Source organism: Trichomycterus rosablanca, chromosome 7, assembly GCF_030014385.1.
Source record: "Trichomycterus rosablanca isolate fTriRos1 chromosome 7, fTriRos1.hap1, whole genome shotgun sequence".
NCBI classification, from domain to species: domain Eukaryota; kingdom Metazoa; phylum Chordata; class Actinopteri; order Siluriformes; family Trichomycteridae; genus Trichomycterus; species Trichomycterus rosablanca.
In genome coordinates this window covers 26,834,080-26,861,410 of record NC_085994.1, presented here as the reverse complement: position 1 = coordinate 26,861,410, position 27,331 = coordinate 26,834,080, and the positions used below count along the sequence as shown (strand labels likewise).

At 37.0% G+C, this 27,331-nt stretch overlaps 2 protein-coding genes and 2 non-coding genes across 11 annotated transcripts in view; 3 read left to right on the top strand and 1 right to left on the bottom strand.

The window, feature by feature from the left end:
* upb1 (ureidopropionase, beta) overlaps positions 1-2,009 on the top strand; it is a 118,061-nt gene extending 116,052 nt beyond the window's left edge. For 2 of the 6 annotated variants that reach the window (XM_062999180.1, XM_062999181.1), the window contains exon 10: positions 1,266-2,009. In XM_062999180.1, the coding sequence (XP_062855250.1) occupies positions 1,266-1,349 (84 nt within the window). In that variant the 3' untranslated portion in view covers positions 1,350-2,009. The remainder of the gene's footprint in view (positions 1-1,265) is intronic. The other 4 variants (XM_062999183.1, XM_062999184.1, XR_010013375.1 and 1 more) reach the window with 3 other exon arrangements.
* gucd1 (guanylyl cyclase domain containing 1) lies at positions 1,429-27,331 on the bottom strand. 3 transcript variants are annotated; one of them, XM_062999187.1, is made up of 6 exons: positions 26,979-27,331; positions 24,821-24,902; positions 3,898-4,063; positions 3,009-3,100; positions 2,443-2,684; positions 1,429-1,892 (listed from the first exon to the last, which is right to left on the bottom strand). In XM_062999187.1, exons 1-6 carry the CDS (start codon positions 26,983-26,985, stop codon positions 1,801-1,803), a joined length of 681 nt encoding a protein of 226 aa, XP_062855257.1. In that variant the 5' UTR covers positions 26,986-27,331; the 3' UTR covers positions 1,429-1,800. The 3 variants fall into 3 exon arrangements, with proteins under 3 accessions (XP_062855257.1, XP_062855258.1, XP_062855256.1); XM_062999188.1 differs by lacking the exons at positions 24,821-24,902; positions 26,979-27,331 and adding exons at positions 7,291-7,399; positions 8,049-8,107; XM_062999186.1 differs by lacking the exons at positions 24,821-24,902; positions 26,979-27,331 and adding an exon at positions 7,291-7,636.
* On the top strand, positions 17,077-17,148 carry trnaa-ugc (transfer RNA alanine (anticodon UGC)). Its single transcript has one exon. It is a non-coding gene; the product is annotated as a tRNA-Ala (tRNA).
* Positions 17,246-17,317, top strand: trnaa-ugc (transfer RNA alanine (anticodon UGC)). The gene has a single exon. It is a non-coding gene; the product is annotated as a tRNA-Ala (tRNA).

The window sequence follows — 27,331 nt, the reverse complement described above, 5'->3', positions numbered from 1 at the left end:
GAGCAAAACACCCAGAGATTATATCAGTACCACCACTCTTCTGGTCAAAGACATCTAAATTTTTGTGTATTTGGTCATTTTCTTTAGTGACCTTCTGGATAAGCAGTCACTAATGCAATTGTGATATTTAATAGGTCAGCCATTCCTGGCTAGATTAACCACTGTACCAAGTTTGCTTTATCTAAAGATAATGGATATTCTTGTGTAAGTCCTAGATGGCTTCGTAATTATTTACAAATTTATCAACAGCCTTTTGGGGTACTATTCTATAGACTTCTAAAATCAAAAGTGAAGATTTTTGCAACATTAAATGTGGCGTAAAAATAGCTAACAGCATTTTACATAAGAACAGTCTAATAAGGGGGTGGTAATTGTAAGAAGCGGAAACACTTAATTGATAAAACAATATTATAATTTCATCCAAACATTCTGAGGGAATGTTGTCATCAGGCCAAGTCTAGCCAAAATTTTTATCTAAATCATACTGAAACCATGACAAGACCTTAGTTTGCAGTTTGTGCTTAAAAGCCAGTTACCAAGGCTCAATTAAAGCAATTCTGCCAAATTAAAGCATTCAGAAGCATTTAGTTGCAGTGTCACTGCTGATCAGTTACTAATAGGGATGTAACGATACACTCTACCCACGATGCGATACGATTCATGATACTGGGTTCACGATACGATTTTTCCCCGATTTTTTTTAACTAAATGAAATTGAAGACAAATTATGACGTTTCCTTTTATTACTTCTATTTAAAATAAAATACTGTATTTGGGCTTATATTTAATTCATCTAAATAATGAATGTCCTTTTATTTATTAGATAGGTGCAAACTATGCTAAATAAATGCTACACATTTCCCTTATTCTGTAATAAAAATTTTAACGGTCTTCCGGTGCACCGTTACATCCCTAGTTACTAAGTTTCTTTTTGGATATTTTTATTTAAGAATAAAATAATTTATTATATCTGAAATAATTGACTGTTAAAGAAAAAATCTAAATGGAGCAAATGCTTTTACTGCACACAAAACTTGTCTGTGGTCTTGTCACACTGCTTTTTGGTATTATAGTTAAACATTTGCAAACAAACTATAATGGAAAAAATATAATGTTTTGGTTGCCAAACTGTGAATCAAGTGCTCTCTAAAATCAGGAATTTACTTAATTTCTTAATTACAGCAGAAATATTATTACTATGGAGTCTGATGGGTACAGTATTTATTAATGACATGCTGTGTTTGAACTATGGATTTTTTTTACAGATGACAGGAAGGTATGAGATGTATGCTAAAGAGCTCACCAAGGCTGTCCAGCATGACTTTAAGCCTAGTATTGTAAAAGAATAAATCCATCAAAAACTGCTCCATGGATCCAGGGCTGACAATTGCTTTTCATTTTTATATGTAGTTTATATACAATTAAATATAAATTTATAGGCCATGGATTTATTAAATATGACAAACAGATTAAGTTTTGAATTGATGCTGAATATATTGAAATTATAACAAACAGTATTCTAACTTACACAAATGTTTAATCTAATTTAATTTGATCTAATGTAATTACAGATGTTAAGTCTTAATAAACATATGCATAGCGTCCTCGAGTTAATTGTCATATGTTGTATTGTTTTACACTTGAGGGTGTGCTATCTGGATTTTTTTTCCCTGAGTTTTGGTGTTTCACTGGAAAAAAGGTTTACCAGTTCTATGTGTTTTTGACTGTTGCCAACTATGCTTTTGTAAATGTGATCTACTTGAAAAAAGTAAGTCCTAAAACATCAGTCATTTTTGAAGATCATTTGTCCTTGAAGATGAAAAGAATGTCCTCGTCTGTTCCATAGCTCTTTCTTGCCTCTTCAAAGTTGCTAACGCTAGTACAGCACACACCTGTTCAAAGATATGTATGTTAGCAAATTAGCAATTTCAACTTCATACAGTTATTAGACAAGCTTATAGCTTATGTTTAGACAACATTAGACAGCATGGTTTGTGTAGAACAATATTACTTGTCTTTAGCATTTTTAAATTAAAATATAATAGAAATGAAATAAATTACACAATTTCATTTTAAAAGTGTACTTAATAAATAAATGTTTTACACCATTTTGTCTGGGTTAATAAAAACCCTAAATGGATATGAATTCACCTAAAACATTAACATTCTTGTGATTTAATTAATTACTAAGACTATCGGGGGTCCTCTCTTAACTGTTAACTCTCTTAACTCTTACAATTTAAAATATTTTTTTTTAAATGATGTGGCAAAAATTTGTTTATATTAACTTAACAATCAAGTTGGTCAGCCAAAACATATTTACTTTTCTTAGTTAAATAAAGACTCAAGTGAATTAACAAATTACAGATCTTTATTGTTGGGTCAATGACCATCAAATATTATAACATCTAAACCCGCACAAAAAACATGGACAATACTTACGGTCAGAATAAGCAGGGTTGTTATAGAAGATGCAACCAGTCCTGCGATTAAATCCACAAACTACCACAAAGTGACCCTGATAATCAGGTATACTGCAGAAACACTTTTGAGCCACAGGGAGAGAGCAGCAGTATTTGACAGGATTTGAACAAAGTTCACAAAACAAGATGACGGCATTAATAAGCACAATGGCCACATGTCCTTGGACCAGATGTGTCTGTATCTCTTGAACGGTCACAGAACTACAAAGAAAAAAACACCAGTCAAAATAATGGAAGTTACAGCACTTCACAGGATTATTAATGACAATTAACAGGGAGGAAATGCATTGGCAGTACAATCGTTTATTTAGTGTTTATTTGTATCACACTGCTGCAACAAAAAATAAGCAGCATAAATTACCCATAAAATGTGGTCTAATCTTTGCTTAAGCAGACAGCGTTTATGTATAATTACTGGATAAAGATGAGACTACATTTTATGATTAATAAATACAGAATTGTGGATGATCCCAAAGTTTTTAAACTTTAGTAGCTGTATAGGCTAAAAAAACATGTTTGCCATACCATTTTTTTACCACTACTCCTTTGCTTGCAGCCTTAAGAAAGAGCTCGTTTACTCTGTGTTCTTCTGTGTCAAAATGCATTTTGTAGAATAACTACATAAAAAAAAGAGAATTAATATGAAAAGTAATTCAAGTTTGGGTCACACTATACAAACACCCTTTGACATTTTGGTTTTAATATCTAAACTTTTTTATTTATTAAATGCTTAATAATGACAGAATCATGCTAAGAACTATGACCAGTCTTATGCAAATGTTTGGGCATAACAAAAAAAAAGTTTGATTTTGGTCATTTTTGGCAACAAAAAATGCTAATGTACTGTTTTTGATTTTGGTACACATTTAATTTAAAAATTAAAAATTCAGTAAAAAATGCATATTTTCCTGTGGAGAATGGCAGATTATATAAAAAAATTGAACCTGACCAGGTTTAAATTTGCCTAAAACTGTACAGTTTTTTTGTTTGTTGTTTATTTGTTTATTGGGCTTTTAGGAAACCCGGAGCTTCATGAAAAAACCAATGCAGACATGGGGAAAACATGCCAAATTTATGGATAGACGAAACTCACTGAACTGAGGCAAGAGTAAGCCCACATTCCGATAAACCACAGGAGCTATGTTGCGGGCTCCTACTTGCTTGTATGCATCATAAATATTCTCTCTCTGTTTACTAAGACTTCTTGTTGTGTATTGTCCTTCAATTCTATTTACATCTCAATAACAAGGTAGCAACTGTAAATGAACTGACATTCTCTGTGGAATGAGAACAGATGTTTCATTTTTATTCATAATGTTAAGGCAACAGCATGATTTAAATATTTAAAGGCTTAACAATTTATGTCAGAGTTGCCAAGTGTTGCAAACCTTTTGAAATAGACTACTTGAATTACCTGATTTTTGAAGTCCTTGTCTACCCCCAATGTCTGTGTGCACAAGCAATGCTTTACACCTAGATAACACATTAGATATGCAAGGTCGATTGTCCACACACTCTCTGTCAACTTTAGATCCAAGCAGGCGCCCTGGAACTTCTCTTCACTCACTGGATTAAGATATCTGGTCAATTGAAGAAAAGGACATTAAAGTGAGTAGTGATTTTTAAAAGAGAACTTACAGTGAAAATAAACTATTTCCAATGTTTGTACTGGCTTTCATTGTATTTTGAGACTATAAACAAATCTAAAAATCTGATACCTGGAACATACATACAAAAAGTGAAGGAAAGCCGCTCAGGTGGCGCAGCGGTAAAAAGACACGCTGCAACCAGAGCTGGATTCTGAGTACATTGTATCGAATCCAGCTCTGCCTTACCGGTTCAAAGATGAGTGGCTGTATGAGCAACGATTGGCCGGTTGCTCAGTTGGGGGGGCAGGACAAAGAACCGGATGTGGGTATCTCTCTGTCAGAATGTGATTACGACCTCTGCCGGCTGATTAGAGGCGCCTGCACAGAGATGAGGAAGAGTGCCCTTAGGGTGTGTCTCTCCGCATGCAACGCTAGGAGGCACAACACTCATCAATGTGTGGGTGGCAAAAATGCATCCGGCTGCTGCCAATGTTTCGGAGGGGATATGGGCAGGGTTTGATCTCCTCCTCCTTTGATCTCCTCGGTCAGGGCAGGGTTCGGCATAGACAGAGAGGAAGCACGATGCAAATTGAACAATTGGATGCGCTAAAGGGGGAGAAAAAGGGGGGAAAAAAAGTTAAGGAAAGTGAAGCACATGCACTCTGTGTCTATAAAGCCACGCTGTTGTGGTATATCATCTATTTAAACCCAACAAGGCCCCCCCCACCTTCCCATTACACCCTCTTATTGCAAAATGTTTCAGTAAAGTGCAACTTAAATATATATATATATTTTTTTATATTTAATTTTTCCCCTTTTTCTCCCCCTTTAGCGCATCCAACTGTTCAATTTGCATCGTGCTTCCTCTCTGTCTAGCGTGTCTTTTTACCGCTGCGCCACCTGAGCGGCCAACTTAAATATTTAATAAACTTTTCACTTTATTTCGCCCCAGCTTTTTTGAACATGGTGCATGCATTAAATTCAAACTGTTTATACAGTAGTGTTCAAAAAATAGCAATGATTTTAAAAAAGTGAATAAAGCACAAAATCATTATAATAATTTTTATTTCCATAAATGCAAATGCACTGAAAATACTACACTTTCAATTCTAATTTAAAACATTAACAAAATTTAGCCAGTTTGTGTTAATCCTTTACAGAAAGTTAAGAAAAATAAATATTAGGCTGTTCAAAAAAATAGTAGTGCCAGCATTTTTCTTTAAAAACTCAAAAAATTGTATTTATAAACTAAAAAAATGTTTGAGGTTTCACTTTACTTAAAATTACTGAACTAATATTTAGTGGCATAACAATTGTTTCCGAGATCTGTGTTGCATGGAGTCAAACAACTTCTGGCACCTCTGAACAGGCATTTCAGTCCAGAATGATTAGACTACATTCCACAGTTCTTCTGCAATTTTGGGTTTTGCTTAAAAAAAAAACGCACTTCAGATGTCAGTCCACAAGTTCTCTATGGGATTGAAGTCAGGGGATTGGGCTGGCCACTCTATTACCTCAATCTTGTTTGTCTGTAACCAAGATGTTTTGGGACATTGTCATGTTGAAACACCCATTTTAAGGACATTTCTTCTTCGACATGATCTCCTCAAGTATTCTGATATATTCAAATTGATCCATGATCCCTCGTATGCGATAAATAAGCGTAACACCATGGTATGAAAAATATCCCCACATCATAATTTTGTACCACCATGACTGTCTTCACAGTGTACTTTGGTTTGAATTCAGTGCTCGGGGGTCGTCTGACATACTAGACCCAAAAAGAAAAATTTTGCTTTCACCAGTCCACAACATGTTGAGCCATTTCTCTTTAGGCCAGTCAATGGGTTCCTTGGCAAATTTTAACCCATTCAGGACATGTCTTATTCTTAACAACAGGACTTTGCAAGGAGTTCTTGCTGGTAAATTGGCTTAACTTAATCATATTCTGTACTCACTGGTAACTTCAGTTGTTCCTTAATCTTTCTGGAGGTGATCACTGGCTGAACCTTTGCCATTTTGGCTATTCTTTAATCCAATCGAACAGTAGTTCCACGCTTCCTTCTGCGTCTTTCAGGTTTTGGTTTTCACTTCAAAGCATTTGAGATCATTTGCTGCACTTCTCTGTATGTTTTTCTCTCTACAATCAACTTTTTAATCAAAGTACACTGTTCATCAGAACAATGTTTGGAGCAACCCATTTTACCCAGTATTTCGCACTATGGAAATGCGCTATGACCAACCTGTGCAACATTTCCCACCCTCCTACCTTAAATAAGGGCCAAAACTGACACCCATTCTTCTGCAGAATGAATGACTTCACCAATTAAACTCCTCACTGCTCTTATTTTGAACAACCCCCTTTCAATCAATGCTTCGATTACTCAGAATGAGCGACATGCATGTCCTAATTGTTGGGTTTGTTTTGTTTTCATTACTCTACTACACTTTCAAGTAATTTTTTTGCTATGTAGAAATAGCATTTCTACTAAAAACAGTGATTTATCAGGTTAATAATGTTGGACTGCTATTTTTTTGAACACCACTGTATTTACAAAATACAATCAAGTTGGTCAAACAAAATAAGTTTCATAGTTCATAGTTTCATGGTTACTGTAGTTAGTAACTATGTCCAAATATATATTCATAGCAATTTAGTGGCAATAAATAATCAATTTCCAACAGCTGATGTTTGAGTCAAATTGAGAGCGCAGCTACAGTCTGTAGAGTAAGAATTTGAAAGACTTACTTTCAGTGCACACATGCCACTGCTGTGTACAGTCACACAAACAGGATTTTTTTACACATTTATATCAATGAATTATAAATGGCAAAAGTATTAAGCTTTAAAATCGACAAATTGACAAAACACCATACCCACAGTAAAGTATGAGTTTCGGAGAATCATACAAACAACGTTTCTGGAAAAAAGACATTTTGTAAAAAGGCAACAAAAACTAAATCTGTCAGAAAAGTGGAAGATCATGCTCCATGAGTCTATCCTGATAGTGGCTCAGTGTACTATGATGTCCCCACACAGTAAAAAAAAAAAAAAGTGTTGTACAGTGTGATCGCTGTTGGTACAAATGATCTCCTGTACTCCTTGTTACAGTGGTGCTGGATTACTCTCTTACTAAAAAAGCTCAGCTGTCTGACCAGCAGGTGTGTGGAAAGAGTGTAATGTCTTGTTCAGGATAGGAGTAAGTTCGTTAACGGACCTCCTTTCAACCACCAACTTGAAACCATTCAGTGAGCAGCCCAAGACTAAGCCAGCCTTCTTGATCATTTTTTTTTCTCCTGCTCTGACGCTGCCTCCCCAACACACTGCTGCAAAGAAGACAGCACCCACAACAACAGACTGGTAAAAAATACTCAACATCTTCAACCTTTAGTACACTCTAGCTAATTTCATCCAGTTCATGTAGAGTGGGGTCTGTGTAGTGGGGCAGCCACACAGTTTTGGCGGTTGTTTAGTTAGGGGGTGCATTTGGCTATTTACAATAGCTCATAAATGTGATCAACCAATGTGAGATGTTGGATGGAGAGGCTGAGGCAAAAGATAGAAGTGAATTGAATCTAAATCCTAAAAAGTTTTGACCCATGCCAGAGATAGATAGATAGATAGATAGATAGATAGATAGATAGATAGATAGATAGATAGATAGATAGATAGATAGATAGATAGATAGATAGATACAGTGGGGTCAAAAAGTATTTAGTCAGCCACTGATTGTGCAGGTTCTCCTACTTAGAAAGATGAGAGAGGTCTGTAATTTTCATCATAGGTACACTTCAACTATGAGAGACAAAATGAGAAAAAAAATTCCAGGAAATCACATTGTAGGATTTTTAAAGAATTTATTTGTAAATTATGGTGGAAAATAAGTATTTGGTCAATAACAAACAAGCAAGATTTCTGGCTCTCACAGACCAGTAACTTCTTCTTTAAGAAGCTCTTCTGTCCTCCACTCCTTACCTGTATTAACGGCACCTGTTTGACCTCGTTATCTGTATAAAAGACACCTGTCCACAGCCTCAAACAGTCAGACTCCAAACTCAACCATGGCCAAGACCAAAGAGCTGTCGAAGGACACCAGGAAGAAAATTGTAGACCTGCACCAGGCTGGGAAGAGTGAATCTACAATAGGCAAGCAGGTTGGTGTGAATAAATCAACTGTGGGAGCAATTGTAAAAAAATGGAAGACATACAAGACCGTTGATAATCTCCCTTGGGGTCAAGATCTCATCCTGTGGGGTCAAAATGATCATGAGAACGGTGAGCAAAAATCCCAGAACTACACGGAGGGACCTGATGAATGACCTGCAGAGAGCTGGGACCAAAGTAACAAAGGCTACCATCAGTAACACACTACGCCGAGAGGGACTCAAATCCTGCAGTGCCAGGCGTGTCCCCCTGCTTAAGCCAGTACATGTCCAGGCCCGTCTGAAGTTTGCCAGAGAGCATATGGATGATCCAGAAGAGGATTGGGAGAATATCATGTGGTCAGATGTAGGCTACTTGATAAAAAGCTGTTCTCTTCAGTTATAGCTTTTAATCATTCTGCAAATAAAACAGAGTGTTAAGTCTTGTGTGATTAGGCTATTTTAAATTAATGTATGGTTAGATAACTAGACTAAGCCCTTGTTGTTGGATAGCATATTAATATTATTAGCTCTAAATTGCCCCCGTCACAATGTTTTTCAGAATGTGCTGCAGGCCTAAAATGCAGGAATAAATGTATATTAACAAATAAAATGAAGTTGACCAAATAAAACAAAAAATATCTTCATACTGTCTGCAATTAAAAGAAAAGACAAAGTAAATGTTAAAAAGTTTATTTGCATTTTTGTCCCAACTTTTGAGGTTGTTGTTGGGTTAATTTGGGGTTTATAGGAACACAATTTCATAAGCTGGATATTTCGCTGTTGGGGTAATTAGGGTTATGGGGGACTTAAATTTTACTGATTTCTACTGCAACAAGTGAACTCCAAAATTCTAGACAACACTAAGGGATAATTCAAGAAAACTATTCTCAAAGCAAAGATATGTGAATTAGATAACCCTAACCCTAGTTTTTGATTTGTATTGTATTTTCAAAAATAAAATAAAAAATGTTTTCATTAATTGTTTTTGATTTTGTGTGAAAATGGCTATTAAATCCACAGCAAAGTGTGCAAAAAGTCAAGGGTTCTAAATACTTTGTGAAGCCACTGTGTTCACTACAGAATATTACGAAATCTAAATTAAGATAACTTTGGGAGTAATTTTAAATGTGCTATTTGCATACAGTTTGTGAATAGATAACATGTCAAAATTCTTATATTCTTACATGGTCACAAAAATGTATGATCTAAACTTAAAGTTAAGTCTAGATAATTGTAGTTACATTTCATACATGACTATTTAAATTCAGGATATATTCAGATTATTTCATTTATTGTTTAGTGGATTACAATTTTAATGCATGTAATTGAGGAATTGTGGGACAGATAAATGCAGTCAAATACACCAACATCCTTGGGGGAAAAAACTCTCCTCAAAATGCATGCAAACTTAACCTGGGCAACAGTTTATCTCTGAAATGACCTGAAGCATATCGTCAAAACAACACTTAAGTAGCCTCGGGCAAGCCCCCGAATGTGATTGAGTGGCCCAGCCAAAACCTAGACTTAAACCCCATCAAATGTTTTGAAAGCCTTGAAAGCGGCAGTTACAGACACGTGCAATTAAACTCCAATGGATTTGAAGTGATCTGCTGTAAAGAATTAGAAAAACTGCCCATATACCAGTAAGCAAAGCTTGTGATCTTTATTTCAAAACAAATACCAGCACATGCCTGAAAATGCAAATCGGTCTGCAGGTAAAGGGGAATACTTACAAGCTGTTGAGTAATTGAAAGAAAACATGGTTCCAACAACAGAGCTGTCAATTGTAACAATGGAAAAGATTTAAAAAAAATACTTCACAGTGTAATGCAAAATATATCAATTGTTCCAAGATCGCTATGACAAAAACTTGGTGCAAGTTTTAATAAAATAGGACGGTAAAAAGCAACATGTTAATCAAGAAAGACATCAAAGTGTCAGGATAAAAAAAATCAATATGCCTTATCCCTCATACACAATATGCCTTGAAAACAAAAGTCAACTAAAAGTAAAAAACTGGAGTCAATATTTGAGACAGTGGGAGAAATATGTTAATTAATATTGGTAAATGGTGTACGCAGGGATGGACTGGCCATCGGGAGGGTCGGCAGTTTTCCCGGTGGGCCGCTCTGTATGTGGGCCGCTGAGGGAGTGAAAAATAAATTCTGTTTTAAATATTCCTGAATAATAATCCTGAAGTGTGCATTGGCCCGCCACAGTATTCTCACTGCATATCCATTGGCCAATCACAGAAATGTCCCTCCCCCAGGATAAACCGTAATCACAACCACTAGTTCAAAAAATACATAGTAAATGAGTGCGAGATGGAGAAAGGGTCGAAAAAGCGTAAAGGAAGTGCAGAAAAAGCTGCAAACAGATGCAGAAAAGTGCAGGAAACTGGACAACCTGTTTGGCAGTGAGGAACTACAGCATAGCCAAAGAGCTTTGTTAGTAACGCCGTTTAAGAAGAGACTGTGGGCCCATCTCAAATATCGCCTATGCCCTACTTAGGGTACTTCCTAACAGTACAAAACATTTCTTTTAACAGTCACTGAATGATTAATAAGTAGTTATCTAAGCTACTGTTAGATACCAGGGGCTTTAAACCAGCCGTTTTTTTATTTTTTGTTTGTGAAAGTTCTATTATGTCATGTTCAACATAGTGCACTACATAGGGCGGTGGATATAATTTGAGATGGTACCATTAGTCTCTGCAAGTAAACACTATCTTGAAATTTTAGAGTGATTATGTGCATAGCTCACATGGTTAATTTCACTTGTGAACATATTAAAGCAGACCTGGGCATTGTACGGCCCAACATCCCCAACTGGCCCGCATGAGGTTCGTGGCAATTAAAAATTAGACGTAAATAAATGTACATCAAACATGCAATATAACAGAATTGATTTTGACGGGAGCGCTGTGTCTTTAAATATCCGTTTCGTTTTACGTGTGTGAGAGTGTATCAGCGTCACCGTAATGCGAACACAACTGAGTGTGACTGACGGTCGAGTTTTTAACAAGACGTGAACTTCTGAAGTATTTATGTACTGAAGTCAGGTGTAAAGCTGTTTAACGATCACACTTTAGGGTTTAAATCGCTGTTATGGTACTACACTGAGAAATACATGAACATGAACGATGCGGAGCGTCACACCTGAAGCTTCACTAACTAAACTGCAAAAGCAACAAGGACTTTTTATAAAGTTTAACACATCCAGAACTGAAGCAGTCAGCACCAGCTTTGTGATTTTAATAAGAATATCCAACAATAACAAAGGACTGAAAAATAAATGAGGTAATTAGACTCAAAACAAAATAAGTGTAAACTTTAAAAACCTGCACATTTTCTTCACATTTGTTTTTTGTTTTTTTTGCATTTGTTTGTTTAAATAGTAAAATAATGTTGATGTTTTACTCTGCCTACTTCTAATTGTCTGATTGTAACATCTAAACATTAACAACTTATTAGAACTGCACAATTTACTGCTTTTAATAAAGAGTGGGCATTTGTAGCCTAGTGCTTAAGGTACTGGACTAGTAACCAGAAGGTCGCTTGTTCAAGCTCCACCACCGCCAGGTTGCTGCTGGCCCTTAACCCTCAATTGCTCAGACTGTATACTGTAACTTTATTGTAAGTCACTTTGGATCAAGGCATCTGCTAAATGCTGAAAATGTAAATAAAAATATAAAAATTAATATTGAGCAGAATTAAGTTCACCTTATTGGTCCGGCCCTCCACAACAGTCCCAGTTGCTTATGTGGCCCCTTCGAAAATTTAATTGCCCACCCCTGTATTAAAGTATTTACACATGCTATTTATTTCTTTGCTCATCGGAGCAATGCGCTAATTTGGAACAAACGTGAATCACGTGTGAATAAAAGTGCGAAAAAAAGCATATTTACCAGTGTTAAAGGTTTAAATACATCCAACAGAATAAGAAAACTATACATACAATAGTTAAGAAACTGTAAATTTTAAGAAATATTGTAGAATTTGTATATGTAAATATATACATATAGAAGGGTATGATATGTGTATATGTATGTGTATGAAGGGTATGATAAGGGTATGATATATAGGGGGTGATATGTGTGGCACGACTTGCTTGTAGTGGGCTGGTCAAGAAAAAAGTCCAGGGCTGGATTTTGTTCCCAGTCCAGCCCTGGGTGTACGTAACAAAAAGGTGCATTGCTTGCAATTTTAATGACTTCCAGATTCCATTCTAGCTGTCTACAAAAAGTTATCTTTTCCTACCTAAGAAACATCTGTTAACTGTGAAATTTCCCACTGTCCCACAAGGCACCATGTATATAAGAGTGATTGTTTCTTTTCCTTTTATCACACTGTCCAAGTTTTCATGTAAGGCTTTGTCAGTGGGATCCTTCTCTGCAGACAATAATAAAACACTTTTCTACTTACAATCCAGTCTTCGAGGTAATCATTTAAGGTTCCTTTCACCACAGTTTGGCACCCTAGTTTGGACAGTTCATTTGGCCTTGACATGAACAAGCAAACTTGGGGACACCTAGATGAAGATCTAAAACTTTTACCTCATTTTTAGAGACGAAAGGAAGTATTGCCTGATTGTCGGTGATCTGTCCTATGCTACTGTTCATACTCATTCAGGTGAACACCCTTCTTTGTTTATAGTAGTATTTTGTGATATAATTCTGAAATAGTTTGGTGGAACTGTGAATATACATTGACCCCAGAAGCAAACTAGAAACTGGGTTTTCAGGGTCAAGACTTCCCGTCTCTTGACTAAGATTTTTGACCAAAGTTTTTTGATAAAACATGTACACTGATGATTGTAAATTAGCGGGGGAATGAAAAAATGTTAAATTGCTAAAAGCAAACCTTAAATTTTGAATTTTACAGCAAATTGCATATTACACGGGAAACGGCTCATTTCACTGTCTGTGACATGATTTTCACAACCATGAATTAGGTAAGGCCTTTACGATGACATATGCTGTGATACTGAAAACCATAAGCATGTTTTAAATATAAGAAGATAGGGTTAAAGCTTAAGTGAAAGGAAGACGCGATGACATGTTCTGATACCAAAAACCTTAATTCTTAGTTTAGTAGTCACACCCGTCACACACACACCTGTTTCACTCTCTCTCTCTCTCTCTCTCTCTCTCTCTCTCTCTCTCTCTCACACACACACACACACACAGTTTCTCAGACCTTAAGTAAGCTGAAGTACTAAAATAATTTCTAATTGTTTAATGGCAGTTTTTTTTTAACTGAAGTGAAGTACAAAATATCAGGCATTACAACATGTATATCTGCACTGCTACAAAACTGACCACCCTAAAACAAAAATAAAAACACAAAACTGTATGAATTAACATTTGGATAACAATGTTTGTCATGTATTTGTAACGCAATATTTCTAAAAGCATATATTTGTAAAATAAAATTTTTCGTTATATCGTAGTTGAAAATAGATTATACACAATACATATTAAAATGTATTGTTATACATAACATATTAAAACACACACATATAATTTTGTGAACTAGGCATTATACCCATACCATGGGTTTACTATAAAGTTTCTGAGATTTTAGACACAGTAAACAATTTAAAGAGATCAAGGAATACATGAAGAGATTTTAAAAATTATAAAAAGATAAATAAATAAATACAATGATTGTGAAAAGTAAATAAAAATAGTTTAAGAATAAATATTGCCTATTTAAACAATATTCTAAAATTATGTCGTCCCAAGGCCTACTCTAGAGTAGATTAGCTCTGCAACCCGCAGTGCTAAATTCATAAAACAGACTTTTCAGCTGGTTCATTTGCTTTTTCTCTTTTTTATACTCATCATTTAAAAATGATGATTTAGACTTTTTTTTTTTTTGCACTTACTTACCAAGTCTTACCAAGTCAAACTCAGCAAACTCTAAAGACTTGCATAAACTCCAAACTTAACTGTTTGGATACTTTTTAGTCTTATATTCTATAAATATGACTAAAGCTGGCTGTACAATAAACTATTGTTCTTTACCGGTTATGTAAGTACAACCTGTTCAAACCGTGGTCGGACTGTTAAGATATGGTTTTCAAATTAGTGTTAAATCCACTTACTGTTTTACAAAATAAACAATGAATTCTTAAAATAACATTATGTTGTAGATGACATTTTACATTGTATCAATTTGTCATTTATGGTACTTTGCTTTAAGTTTAAAAAAAAAAAAAAAAAAAAAAAAAAAAATTTACATCTCAAATGCTTTATTCTTCTATCTATTTCAGTATCATTACATATCAAGTTTAATTTTATAACAATGCAGTTACAGTAAAGATGCATGTTTAATTATTTTACCATGCATTTAGGAATTCTTGCACATTTCCACTGCTACTTAAATATGATAATCTACTACAGTGCCTTGCAAAAGTATTCACTCCCCCACTTGGCTTTTTACCTATTTTGTTACATTACAACCTGTAATTTAAATGTTTTTCAATCAGATTTTTATGTAATGGATCTGCACAAAATAGTCTAAGTTGGTGAGGTGAAATGAGGTTTAAAAATTTTAAATAAAAAAATGGAAATTGGTGTGCACATATGTATTCACCCCCTTTGCTATGAAGCCCCTAAAGGTTCTGGTGCAACCAGATAAGACTAAAATTTAACTTTTCGGCCACCAAGGAAAACGCTGTCTGGCACAAACCCAACACATCACCATCCACACAGTGAAACATGGTGGCGGCAGAATCATGCTGGGGGATGTTTCTCAGCAGCGGGGACTGAATCGAGGGAAAGATGGATGGTGCTAAATGCAGGGATATTCTTGAGCAAAACCTGTTTCAGTCTGCCAGTGATTTGAGAATGGGACAGGGGTTCACCTTCCAGCAGGACAATGACCCTAGACATACTGCTAAAGCAATACTCGAGTGGTTTAAGGGAAAAATATGTTGGAATGGTCTAGTCAAAGCCCAGACCTCAATTCAATTGAGAATCTGTGGTCAGACTTAAAGATTGCTGTTCACCAGCGGAAACCATTCAACTTGAAGGAGCTGGAGCAGTTTTGCCTTGAGGAATGGGCAAAAATCCCAGTGGCTAGATGTGGCAAGCTCATACAGACTTATCCAAAGCGACTTATTAATATAACTATAATTGCCGCAAAAGGTGGCTCTACAAAGTACTGACATTAGGTGGGTGAATAGTTATGCACATTGAAGTTTTCTGTTATTTTGTCCTATTTGTTGTTTGCTTCACAATAAAAAAAAAAATCACATCTTCAAAGTTGTAGGCATGTTCTGTAAATGAAATGATGCAAACCCTCGATAACAAAAAAAGGTTCTTAATTTTAAAAAATGACTGCACCCAGGTGGCGCAGCGGGATATTCCTATGTGGCCACCATATGGCTGGGAGCCATCTAACGGGCGTAACTGGCAGTGCCTGCAGGGAGGAATGATCGGAATATGAAGGCGGTGTCTTCAAACGCTGTGTAAGGACCCTGATTGCCGGATAGAAGCGCCTGTGCAGAGTGCATAGGTGGAGAAGGGTTTTGTTAAGGGCTGCGCGCAGGTCGGGGGAGGCGTGAGCAGCAATATACCCTCCTTAACTGCAAAAAATCAGAGATCCCCAGCAGTGGAAGACAACTACACTAAATTGGGAGAAAAACGCATAAAATATATTTTTTTATTAAATAAAAAAATGATCCTATATGAAGGAATGTTTAGACAAATGTCTAGAATAAATAGACATACATTTATGTTACTGAAATTAAAGAAAACGTTTTCAAAACTGTTGAATTGTTAAACTAGGGATGTTAAGGGTGTAATGCCTAGTTTACAAACCTCTGTGTGTGTGTGTGTGTGGTAGTGCTGGGCGGTATGACGGTACGTTTGGTTTACCATCTTCAATTATTCGTACGGTATGGATTTTTCACTTAACAAAAATATTGTTTTTACTTTTGTTATTGCCACACTTTACCGCTAGCATTAGCCACTTGCTACTGTAGAGGGTCGGCTCACCTAGCCGCTGTGAGTGCTGCACGGCTAGGTTTTTTCTGAAACTTAAAAAGAGAGGATTTTTCTGAAACTTAATGCAATGCAACCACAGTATGTCTCTTTCCTGTAGTTTTTTCATTGATCTTATTATTGATGTTAATATTGGAACTGTCTTATAGTAGCCCCACTGACTGTAAAAAAAAGAACGAAGAGCCATTTTTTGAACGGCTCTTTAAAAGGAACGGAGCCAAAAGATCCGGCTTCCTTCAAAGAGCCATAATTCCTATCACTACTGCAGAACGTCCGAACACATGTATAAACTGGGTGCTGCATTCTGATTGGCTAAGCTGAATGTCACTCACATATCACCACTACAATACTGTATATAGATAGATAGATAGATAGATAGATAGATAGATAGATAGATAGATAGATAGATAGAGAGAGAGAGAGAGAGAGAGAGAGAGAGAGATCCCGAAGGAAAATAAGGATAATTAGAAATAATATAACAATAACGACCTGGCGAGTCCAACCCCATTGGCAGGTCGTTATAATTATATTATCCTTAATTATCCTTAATTTCCTTCCTGAGTTCATGTCGTGGTGGGCCCCGCCCCCAGCCATGGGCCCCAGTGCACCTGAATTCTATTGGCTTGCATGACATGATGGAGCTTGTTAACCGAGTGTTTAATGTCTTTTGGAGCCAACCGGTTCAGAGAGCCAGTTCTTAACCGCTACCACAGAAGACTATGCAAGTGTGCTGTTAAATCTGCAATCCCTCACTTGACAGAGGCTAGAGATTCCTGCTCCTGGTTCTGCTTCTCTTTTTGCAAAGACTCTCGTACCCGTTGGAGGTTTACCCTGGGAAGCACAAGTTGGGGATGTAGCTCAGTGGTAGAGCGTGTGCTTTGCATGTATGAGGTCCTGGGTTCAAGCCCCAGCATCTCCATTCAGAAGCTTTTAATTAGGGACCATATGTCTTGCCTGTCGGTCTTATTCTCTACAATAGAGCTATCGAGCCACAGCAATCCTGCCGTATCACAAAAAGAGATGTAGCTCAGTGGTAGAGCGCATGCTTTGCATGTATGAGGTCCAGGGTTCAATCCCCTGCATCTCCAGCTTGTTGTTTCACTCACTTGAAACAAACTTCAATTTTGCTTCCACACCCGATAGCTTTAAGAATTAGCACTTTCAAGCACACATTCCAGTGCTTACTCGTGCACAGGGACATTTTTCAGTGTGTGACCTTTCTTTGCTGTGCTGCCATGGCCATGGGCTAAGGCGTCGCTCTCGGAAACCAAAGATCACGGCTCATTGCCAGAGAAACAAACACTTGGCTGTTAAAGATCCAATCACAAGTGTTTTCTTTTGTAAACTTCACCTGGCTAAAAAGATCAACGGCTATAGGACAGCACAAGAGAACTTACCTAACACATCAAAGCTGTAATTCCACAGCAGCATCTTACTGCTACACAGGGATTGTATCTTAGATTAAACCGTTCAAATATCCGGGTAGTTGTTCCAGACCCATTCACAAATCAGTTTTAATCTTTACCTAACTAACTGGGCAAAAGGGCCAGGGGTTTGGTAATTTTTGGCCAGCCCTTCCATTTGCTTTATTGACATGGTGCAGCTTGTTAACTGAGTGTTTAATGTGTTTTGGAGCCAACTGGCTTGCAATGAACTAACAACAAATAAATAGATTTTAAAAGGATCTTTGTTAATTTTTAGTTAACGATATTTCTTAAATGCGAGGTTCATCTGCATGGACAAACTAAAGGAGCGTCTAAAAAGTGCATGAAGAAGAAATCTTTAAAATGCATTAAAGGTTGTAATAGTTACACAATGACATGTACGATGCACTATACCTGTATTACAAAATAAAAGTCCTACACACTGAAAAGAAATGATATAAATATATTGTAAAAATAATAAATGTCAATATCAATACAATAAACGTATTAGGTACCTAGAGACATGCTATATTACAGAAAAAGGGCCTTACAGTACTGATACAGTAATAAATCATATAATGTAAAAAAACAATCTAAAAATTGTGAAATGTAAATTTTTAAAGGTTGTAGATTTATATAGCTCATCACTAGCAGCACGATGTTACAAACACAGTAACAATTCACCTATGCAAGGACATGATTTCTCTATAGACAGTCGAGAAAAAAAGGTTAAAAAAGCAGATTTGCTTTTTAGGATCTAAAAATAGTGTTTTTTCAACGTTATACCAACAACACTGAAGCAAGCTGGAAGCGGAGCTATATACAATTGCCCACTTTCCAGCAACAGATCTGTGGTCAGGTTGTACAATACAGCAATACCTCAGTATAACAGTATAACGATTACACTGGGAGAACTAAGGGAATTGTACTGTATAATACTTACATAATAAAATGTTATAGTTTTTTTAATCAACATTGTTTTTACTACATTGCAGTTGCACAATAAAAATTGTTTACATTCTGCAACTGTTGCATGCATATTCATACCTTCTTATATTGAGTAATTTTGTGGGGCCAACCAAATCTTATAGTTCTCAAAACCTCAATTATATACACATGATAAAATGAAAATGCTTTATATTCTATGTACTCTTAAAAAAAAAAAGAATAAACCAAAGACCTATATAAAATCCCAGTGATACAAAAAAAATTCATAAAAAAAAAATACTGTGATATACTGTGAAACCGTCAGAATACTGTGATACAAATTTTTGGCTATACCGTGTGTGGTGTACATTAAACTGGAACAAGATGTTTAAATATGTATTGTGAACAATCTATGTTCAACTTCTACGAAATAAAGTGTCCGTAATTTTACTTTACAAATATATGCCTCTAGAAATATTGAGTTACAAAAACATGACATTTTTTCACTAAATGTTGATTCATAAAGTTTAACTTTTGATATAAATGATTAATAAACAATAATTTAAGTGTTTAAAATAATTTTATTCTACTTTTGTTTTAAGAGTGGTCAGTGTTTTAGTAATGAAGATAAACATGTTTTAATGCATGACCTTTTGTACTTCACAAAAAATGTATATGACAACTTTGTCATTTTATGATTAAGTATCTATTTAGTGTGTGGTTCTATATACAGGTTAATATTACCATTAGCTAATAAAAAAAAGCCTGTTGTACCTTTTGACAGCGCACTTGACAAATCCCAGTAGTGTATTTTATCATTCGCAAAATAAAATCTCTCACAGAGTCTTTGGAAAGGCAGCTATAGTTTCGTATAAAAAAAATCTGCACTACACGTTAACCTGTGCCTTATGTTCCAGCTGGTACTGTGTGGCCTTCTGATTCCATCTGAAACTTAACCAGTCAGGCAGTTTGGCAATAAGTTTTTGATTTTTAATTTCATCATTAAGATTTTAGACTTTTGTTATGAGCAATGGCAGATTGGCAACTAAGCAAAAAGTCCACATATTTTCCTAACTCCACACTGTCCCTGGAGCCAAGCTTTGGCCAAGCGTATAATTTGTCTTGAAAAGCTTAGGCAATCACAAAGTGATCACCATATTGTTCTGCTCCTCCAACATATATCTGGAGGAAGAATATTTTTTCTGTGGTTGAAATGTTTTCCTCTCAATGTGTGCCTGTAATGACAGCCTTTAATTCAAACTAAAATTAAGAGGATCTCCAGTAAAAATTGCAGGCTCTGGAATAGGTAGCTTGTTTGCTGTTAAAGCCTCAGCTATAACCCTTACAAGCTCTGCGTTATCCTGATGCACACATTCTGGAGCCACTTCTCGCAGTGGGGGAGAATGCTGATATACAACGTTTGTCTTATGAGTTGCTTGCTCAGTTATGGGCAATCCAAAATCAAGTGATGATTAATTATGATCTTGATAGAACTTGTTCTCATCATAGACTCGAAGCCTTGCTTTGCCTTTTCAGCTCCTCTAGTCACTCAATCTTTCTTTTTAAGTCTTCTACAACCAATTTTCTAGCTGTATTATTTTTTTGTTGTCTTCATCTTACATTCCATCTCCTTTCTTTCTCTTTGAAGCTGCCGAATTATTGCACCAGCCTCTTGATTTCCAATTTTTTGCTAATCTTCAGCCTTAGGTTCTTGTAATTATGGCACTCTTGCTTAACCATAACCTGTAGTACAGCTCGAGTTGCTGCATACACAGCAGCAGCATTTTGTTTTTAATGTAAGATGCATAAGAATTGTCTACAAGTCTTAGAGCGATGGGTAAGTGACACTGAAGATGTAAATATAGAGCCAACATCGGGCCAAATCAGCTCTTCTCCTATTCCCTAAATTCAAAACTTAGCATTATCCATAACAGTCTTGTTGGCTGCCATGCAGTTGTCCAGCTTGCAACACATGTCATGAGCTGGGGTGTCGGACCTTCGACATTAATCATAAACATTATTCAGTTCAGTAACTGCCCGAGGTTAAGGATTGAAGTTGAGACGACCGTACAAACTATGCTGCTCCTGCCGGATGTGACGAACCTGGAGTATTTGCACCAAGAATGACAAGAACTCACTACAGACTTCATTACATTCTGAACCGAATAATAACGTTATATAACGTATATATCAGTTATATAAAATATATTAAGTGTGTTTATCTGCAATGTTTATAAAATACTCAATAATTATACCAGATGAATGAGATCAACTAATGAATATTTCAGGAAAATGCTACAGTAAGCAAATGTCCTTATGACTTTAATAACAATTATGAAAGGAAAATATTTTCAACCTTGGAAAACCTTCATTTGTGACAAAGTGATAAATTATTAATTATATTATAAGTCTTAAGGTCTGGGAAACTGTGTGTGTGTGTGCCAGGTGTGTGCATGACAGCTGTGACTGTTTACTGAACTAAGGATAAAGGTTTTTAGTATCAGAACATATGTCATCGTAGTGTCTAATAACACTGCCAGTTATGTGGTTTGCCAGATCACAAATTGAGTCCTTCATTTTTAGATCCATGCAAATTCTTACGGCTCCAGCATAAACAAGTGATTGAACATCCTCTAAGAGCATTGATTCCATAATTTAGGCCAGGAGTTGTAATTGCGACCAATGGGGCTTTTGCAAAGTATTAAGTAAAGGTTTGAATACTTTTGTAAATAAGGTTTTAATCTTTGATTTTCAGTAAATTTTCACTGTCATCATTACAGATGATTAAGGCTGTGTCCGAAATTGCATCCTTCCATACTGAACAGTACACGAAAGCAGTACGCACGAGAGGGTAGTGTGTCCGAATACGTAATATTCATTAAACAGTACACGAAAAGTACCCGGATGACCTACTGCAGTGGTCCCCAACCACCAGGCCACAGACCAGTACTGGTCCATCGGTCATTTATTACCGGGCCGCACAGAAAGAACAAATAATGTATTTTTTTCTGATTTATTGATAATCACACTCTGAAAGATGTTTTATTTTAAAAAATCGGATTCTCTTTTAATAACATCCGCCTGTTCCTCTTGCCACATTTGACACGTACCTATTTCAGTCACATGATACTGAAAAATTAAGCCCACAAGCTAGCTAAAATGAGCAAAAATGTCTTTGGAGCGTCTCGTTGCAGCGAAAGTAGTATTGTTATGCATTTTGTGTTTTTTATTATGCTTGCTGTGTAATTTTATTTTAAATTCTCCCACCCCCTGTGGTGATGTGACGTCATGCATCACGTGACATTAGTAAGATGGTGGACGTAGTACGAACGAGGTTGTGTGCATACAAAATGAGAAAGAAAAAAAAGTATTTGGTCAATAACAAAAGTTCAACTCAATACTTTGTAACATAACCTTTGTTGGCAATGACAGAGGTCAAACATTTCCTGTAAGTCTTCACCAGGTTTGCACACACTGTAGCTGGTATTTTGGCCCATTCCTCCATGCAGATCTCCTCTAGAGCAGTGATGTTTTGGGGCTGTCGCTGGGCAACACGGACTCCACAAATTTTCTATGGGGTTGAGGTCTGGAGACTGGCTAGGCCACTCCAGGACCTTGAAATGCTTTTTACGGAGCCACTCCTTCGTTGCCCGAGCAGTGTGTTTGGGATCATTGTCATGCTGGAAGACCCAGCCACGTTCCATCTTCAATGCTCTCACTGATGGAAGGAGGTGTTGGCTTAAAATCTCACGATACATGGCCCCGTTCATTCTTCCCTTAACACGGATCAGTCGTCCTGTCCCCTTTGCAGAAAAACAGCCCCAAAGCATGATGTTTCCACCCCCATGCTTCACAGTAGGTATGGTGTTCTTGGGATGTTCTTCTTCCTCCAAACACGACGAGTTGAGTTTTTACCAAAACGTTCCATTTTGGTTTCATCTGACCACATGATATTCTCCCAATCCTCTTCTGGATCATCCATATGCTCTCTGGCAAACTTCAGACGGGCCTGGACATGTACTGGCTTAAGCAGGGGGACACGCCTGGCACTGCAGGATTTGAGTCCCTCTCGGCGTAGTGTGTTACTGATGGTAGCCTTTGTACTTTGGTCCCAGCTCTCTGCAGGTCATTCATCAGGTCCCTCCGTGTAGTTCTGGGATTTTTGCTCACCGTTCTCATGATCATTTTGACCCCACGGGATGAGATCTTGACCCCAAGGGAGATTATCAATGGTCTTGTATGTCTTCCATTTTCTTACAATTGCTCCCACAGTTGATTTATTCACACCAACCTGCTTGTAGATTCACTCTTCCCAGCCTGGTGCAGGTCTAAAATTTTCTTCCTGGTGTCCTTCGACAGCTCTTTGGTCTTTGGTCATGGTTGAGTTTGGAGTCTGACTGTTTGAGGCTGTGGACAGGTGTCTTTTATACAGATAACGAGGTCAAACAGGTGCCATTAATACAGGTAACGAGTGGAGGACAGAAGAGCTTCTTAAAGAAGAAGTTACAGGTCTTGAAGAGCCAGAAATCTTGCTTGTTTGTTATTGACCAAATACTTATTTTCCACCATAATTTACAAATAAATTCTTAAAAAATCCTACAATGTGATTTCCTGGATTTTTTTTTCTCATTTTGTCTCTCATAGTTGAAGTGTACCTATGATGAAAATTACAGACCTCTCTCATCTTTCTAAGTAGGAGAACCTGCACAATCAGTGGCTGACTAAATACTTTTTGACCCCACTGTATAGCCAGTAATATGTTAACATTTAATGCTGCAGAAGGTTAGAAAGACTTTTTAATAGCATCCAGTCTGTCATCTTATTAAGCTCCATTCTTGTTTGTTTATTTTTTTCAGAATAGGCCCATTTTCCTAAATCTCTAATATAGCCTTTTACTGTACAGTGCAGAGGACTGAATTAAATTCTTGTGCATTTGCTACCCCCTACTACTTAATGTGTAATGTGTTTATGGGACAGGGTAGTCAAAGTGCCAATCTCCTGTCTACCATAGGTAGACACCTATAGCACCTACTATAGGTATCAAAAATTGGATCATTGGAAAAAGGTCACATGGGCTGACAAATCCTGTTTCCTCCCAGATCATGTGGATGGCCAGGCACATGAGCATCATTTACCAGTGGAAATAATAGACGATGATGCAATATAGGGCGACCCATCCTTGCAACATCTCACACAAGTTAAAGCAGGGGTTTTCAACCTGTTAGTACCTGTCTGGGGGGGCACGAGTGCCTGTCCAGGGGGCGTGGCATTACGAGATTTTTTTACTTCTAAAACTAAAGCAATTAATTTTTCACCCACACTCCGGTTTAATGTTATCCAGTTCAGTCTGAAAAAACCCTTAAAAATAGGGCTAACAGTGAAGATAAACCGGTGACAAAAGCAACGGCGGTGACAAAAGCAATGACGTGTGTGTGTCTTTAAGAGAGATGCTCTGTTCACAGTCTCGATATAAGTGATTCAGGAGTTGATTCATTTCATGCGAAGCATAAGTTTCTCTTCTCAGATATCTCTCAGTTTTTACTGTTATTAATGAATGCTGCGGTTTTGAATAAACACCAGATACTACAGGACATTTTGTGTGACTCGCTTACCTTAAAAAGCTCAGGCTTAATTAAACTGCTATTACCACAGAGCGGTAACCGACTCGTTCTGCTTGTGGAGCTAAAAGTTTTCTGTCAGTCAGAGCAGATGATCCTGAACTAATGAACTTAGTAACTGAGGTACCACAAATGTATATAATGTGCTGATAGAATAGGCTCAGATGGGATCAGGCTGTATTATCTTTTTAAAGTAAATATTTCAATCAGCAAAATTGAATCGTGTGTATGATGTGCACAACATTAATGTTATTTTAGGTTGTCAAAAGCTTTCGCGATGGTTTCTGTGCGATGGTTGACGAAGGTGGGGGGGGGCTGAGGAGCAAATTCGGGGGGGTGGGGGGTGTTTGGGGTTGGCACACGAAGGGGGGCGCATGCCCAAAAAAGGTTGAAAACCCCTGAGTTAAAGGACCTGCTGGCATTGTCATGGTACCAAATAACACAGGATTTCTTAGGATGTCCTATAGAATTTATGTATCTGCAGGTCAGAGTTGTTTTGGCAGCATGGTATAGAATAAGGGAATAAGTATAAGTAATAGATTTGTGCCTCTGAATAATAAAAACACTAAAATGTACCTAAGCAATAATACAATACATTTTTATTGTAAAATTGAGCACTTACTTTAATACCATTCTTGAACATGCCAAACCGCAATCCCAGTGATGCCGTTGCTGGATGACTGGAACATTTAGCTGAACAACATCTGCAGAAGAAAATGCAACATTTTAAACCAAAAATTAATTTTTGTTTGATTCTGCCTTATTTACCATCTAAACAATACCAACAAAAGCTATTGCTTAATTTAAAGATTAAAAAACTGCTATCCAAGTAAATTATTAGTAAGATGACCAATTGGCTTCCTAGACTTTACATCCACATGCTACGAACAGTAAAAAATAATGCCTTATACACCGATCAGGAATAACATTATGACCACCTTCCTAATATTGTGTTGGTCCCCCATTTGCTGCCAAAACAGCAATGGGCATGGACTCCACTAGACCCCTAAAGATGTGCTGTGGTATCTGGCACCAAGATGTTAGCAGCAGATCTTTTAATTCCTGTAAGTTGCGAGGTGGGGCCTCCATGGATTGGACTTGTTTGTCCAGCACATCCCACAGATGCTCGATTGGATTGAGATCTGGGGAATTTAGAGGCCAAGTCAACACCTCAAGCTCGTTATTGTGCTCCTCAAACCATTCCTGAACCATTTTTGCTTTGTGGCAGTGCATTATCCTGCTGAAAGAAGCCACAGGCATCAGGGAATACACGCTCCCCACGTGTATCAGTGAGCCTTGGCCGCCCATGACCCTGTCGCCGGTTTACCACTGGTCCTTCATTGGACCACTTTTGAAATATACTGACCACTGCAGAACACCCCACAAGAGCTGCAGTTTTGGAGATGCTCTGACCCAGTCGTATAGCCATCACAATTTGGCCCCTGTAAAACTTGCTCAAATTCTTACACTTGCCTGCTTCTAGCACATCAACTATGAGGATAAAATGTTCACTTGCTGCCTAATATATCCCACCCAAACAGGTGCCGTGATGAAGAGATAATTAGTGTTATTCACTTCACCTTTTAGTGGTCATAATGTTATGCCTCATCTGCGTATGTCCTATATAGTGAAGTATTTTGCCAATATGAAATTGTGCCAACTGTGTGTTTTTCATATGCTAGTTCCACTGAATTTGTTTAATTCTGGCAGTACTTTTTTCTAATTGTGTCTCTAGACTTTAAACCCTTGTACATACAACCTAGATGTTAAAACAAACAATCTTTTGGCTAACTCTCTTGATGTTACAACTTTTTCCTATACATGTCTGATCTTGTATAGCTGTAATTTGCTTTGTGTTGGAATTTGGGTGCATTTAATGACCTAAATTCCTTTTTTTGCTACTAAATATGTCATTTTGGTTTAATACTAACTGGGTTGCAATGATAACTTTCATTAGCTTTATTATTAACCAACAATACCTTTATCAAATCAGATTTGTTGGGTTTAATTAGGTACTATTTAAAAAACTGCTAAATGAAATTGCACTTGCCTAAAACTAGAAAGATGTGACATCCCACATAGTAAATCAGTACCAACAAATACCATGGATGGTGCTTTAACCTGATATACTATTCAGCCCATTTGTAATTTGCATTAAGCCACTGAGCAGAAAGTGACATAGTTCAAGAAATTTAAATAACACCTGACCATGAACATGTTGGTCATCCTATTCTAAATCAAGGCCCAAGGCCCATTATTCCTTTGGGACTGTTCCTAACATTTTGAATTGTGCCAGTGGGATCTCATTCTGTGACAAGCATATTTGTAAGGTCAGGCACTGATGATGTATAAAAAGGCCTGATAATTGTTGATGTGGGGTTGAGGTCTGGGCTCTGTACAGTCCAGGAGAGTCCAACCTTCCTAATGGACCACACTGGACCACAGCGGCACAGCACAGAAGAGGAAATTTTCCACAAAGCTAAAAAATTAAATTTATTTTATACAGTTGAACTCGAAATAGGAGGGATTTCCACAAGCTTTTGGCCATGCCGTGTATGTCACATTTGTTTTATAACACTAAAACAAAAACCTATGTGCATTTGGCCATGATATGTTAAGTGTCTGGGAACTGTAAAATAGCAGAGGAGCAACATAATACAGAATGTTTGCGATTACGGAAAACATGTCTTACAGATAAATCCAAGTCAGAGTAGAAACATACAAAGACTGAGAACAGCAACGAATACTATACGTATTTAAAAGGTTTTAACATTACCTACCTGTCATTATGCGGTGAGCAGCAGTATTTACGATGTAGCACTACTCGTTCTAAAACCAGTTCAACGTCAGTGTGTAGCATTAAGTATGCTAACAACTTGAAAATGTTCAGCAGATGAAAGATATTCGGCTACTATGTTTTTCGAGAAGAAGTTCCCAGTATTCAATTTAGTCAGAGCTGTGGAATGGCAAAACTGGTTAGCATTGGCCTTATTATTACATTAAGGTATGTGCATTGATATTATGTCCACGAATCTACTAGTTGTGGGCGCTGCCATCATGGTTTATGGAGCGTGTCTTGCAAACGCCAGAAACGATGTTTGGCGCCATCTGCAGAGCTGAAGACATCATTCTC

What these genes read in the sequence shown, in the direction of transcription:
- gucd1 (XM_062999186.1), bottom strand. Translation starts at nt 7,451, where the DNA reads ATGTTGAGTATTTTTTACCAGTCTGTTGTTGTGGGTGCTGTCTTCTTT. An exon ending in GGAGTAGTGGTAAAAAAATG is followed by an intron (nt 2,685 to 3,008) that starts GTATGGCAAACA and finishes TTTTCTTTGTAG; the next exon opens with TTCTGTGACCGTTCAAGAGA. An exon ending in CAACCCTGCTTATTCTGACC is followed by an intron (nt 1,893 to 2,442) that starts GTAAGTATTGTC and finishes ATCTTTGAACAG; the next exon opens with GTGTGTGCTGTACTAGCGTT.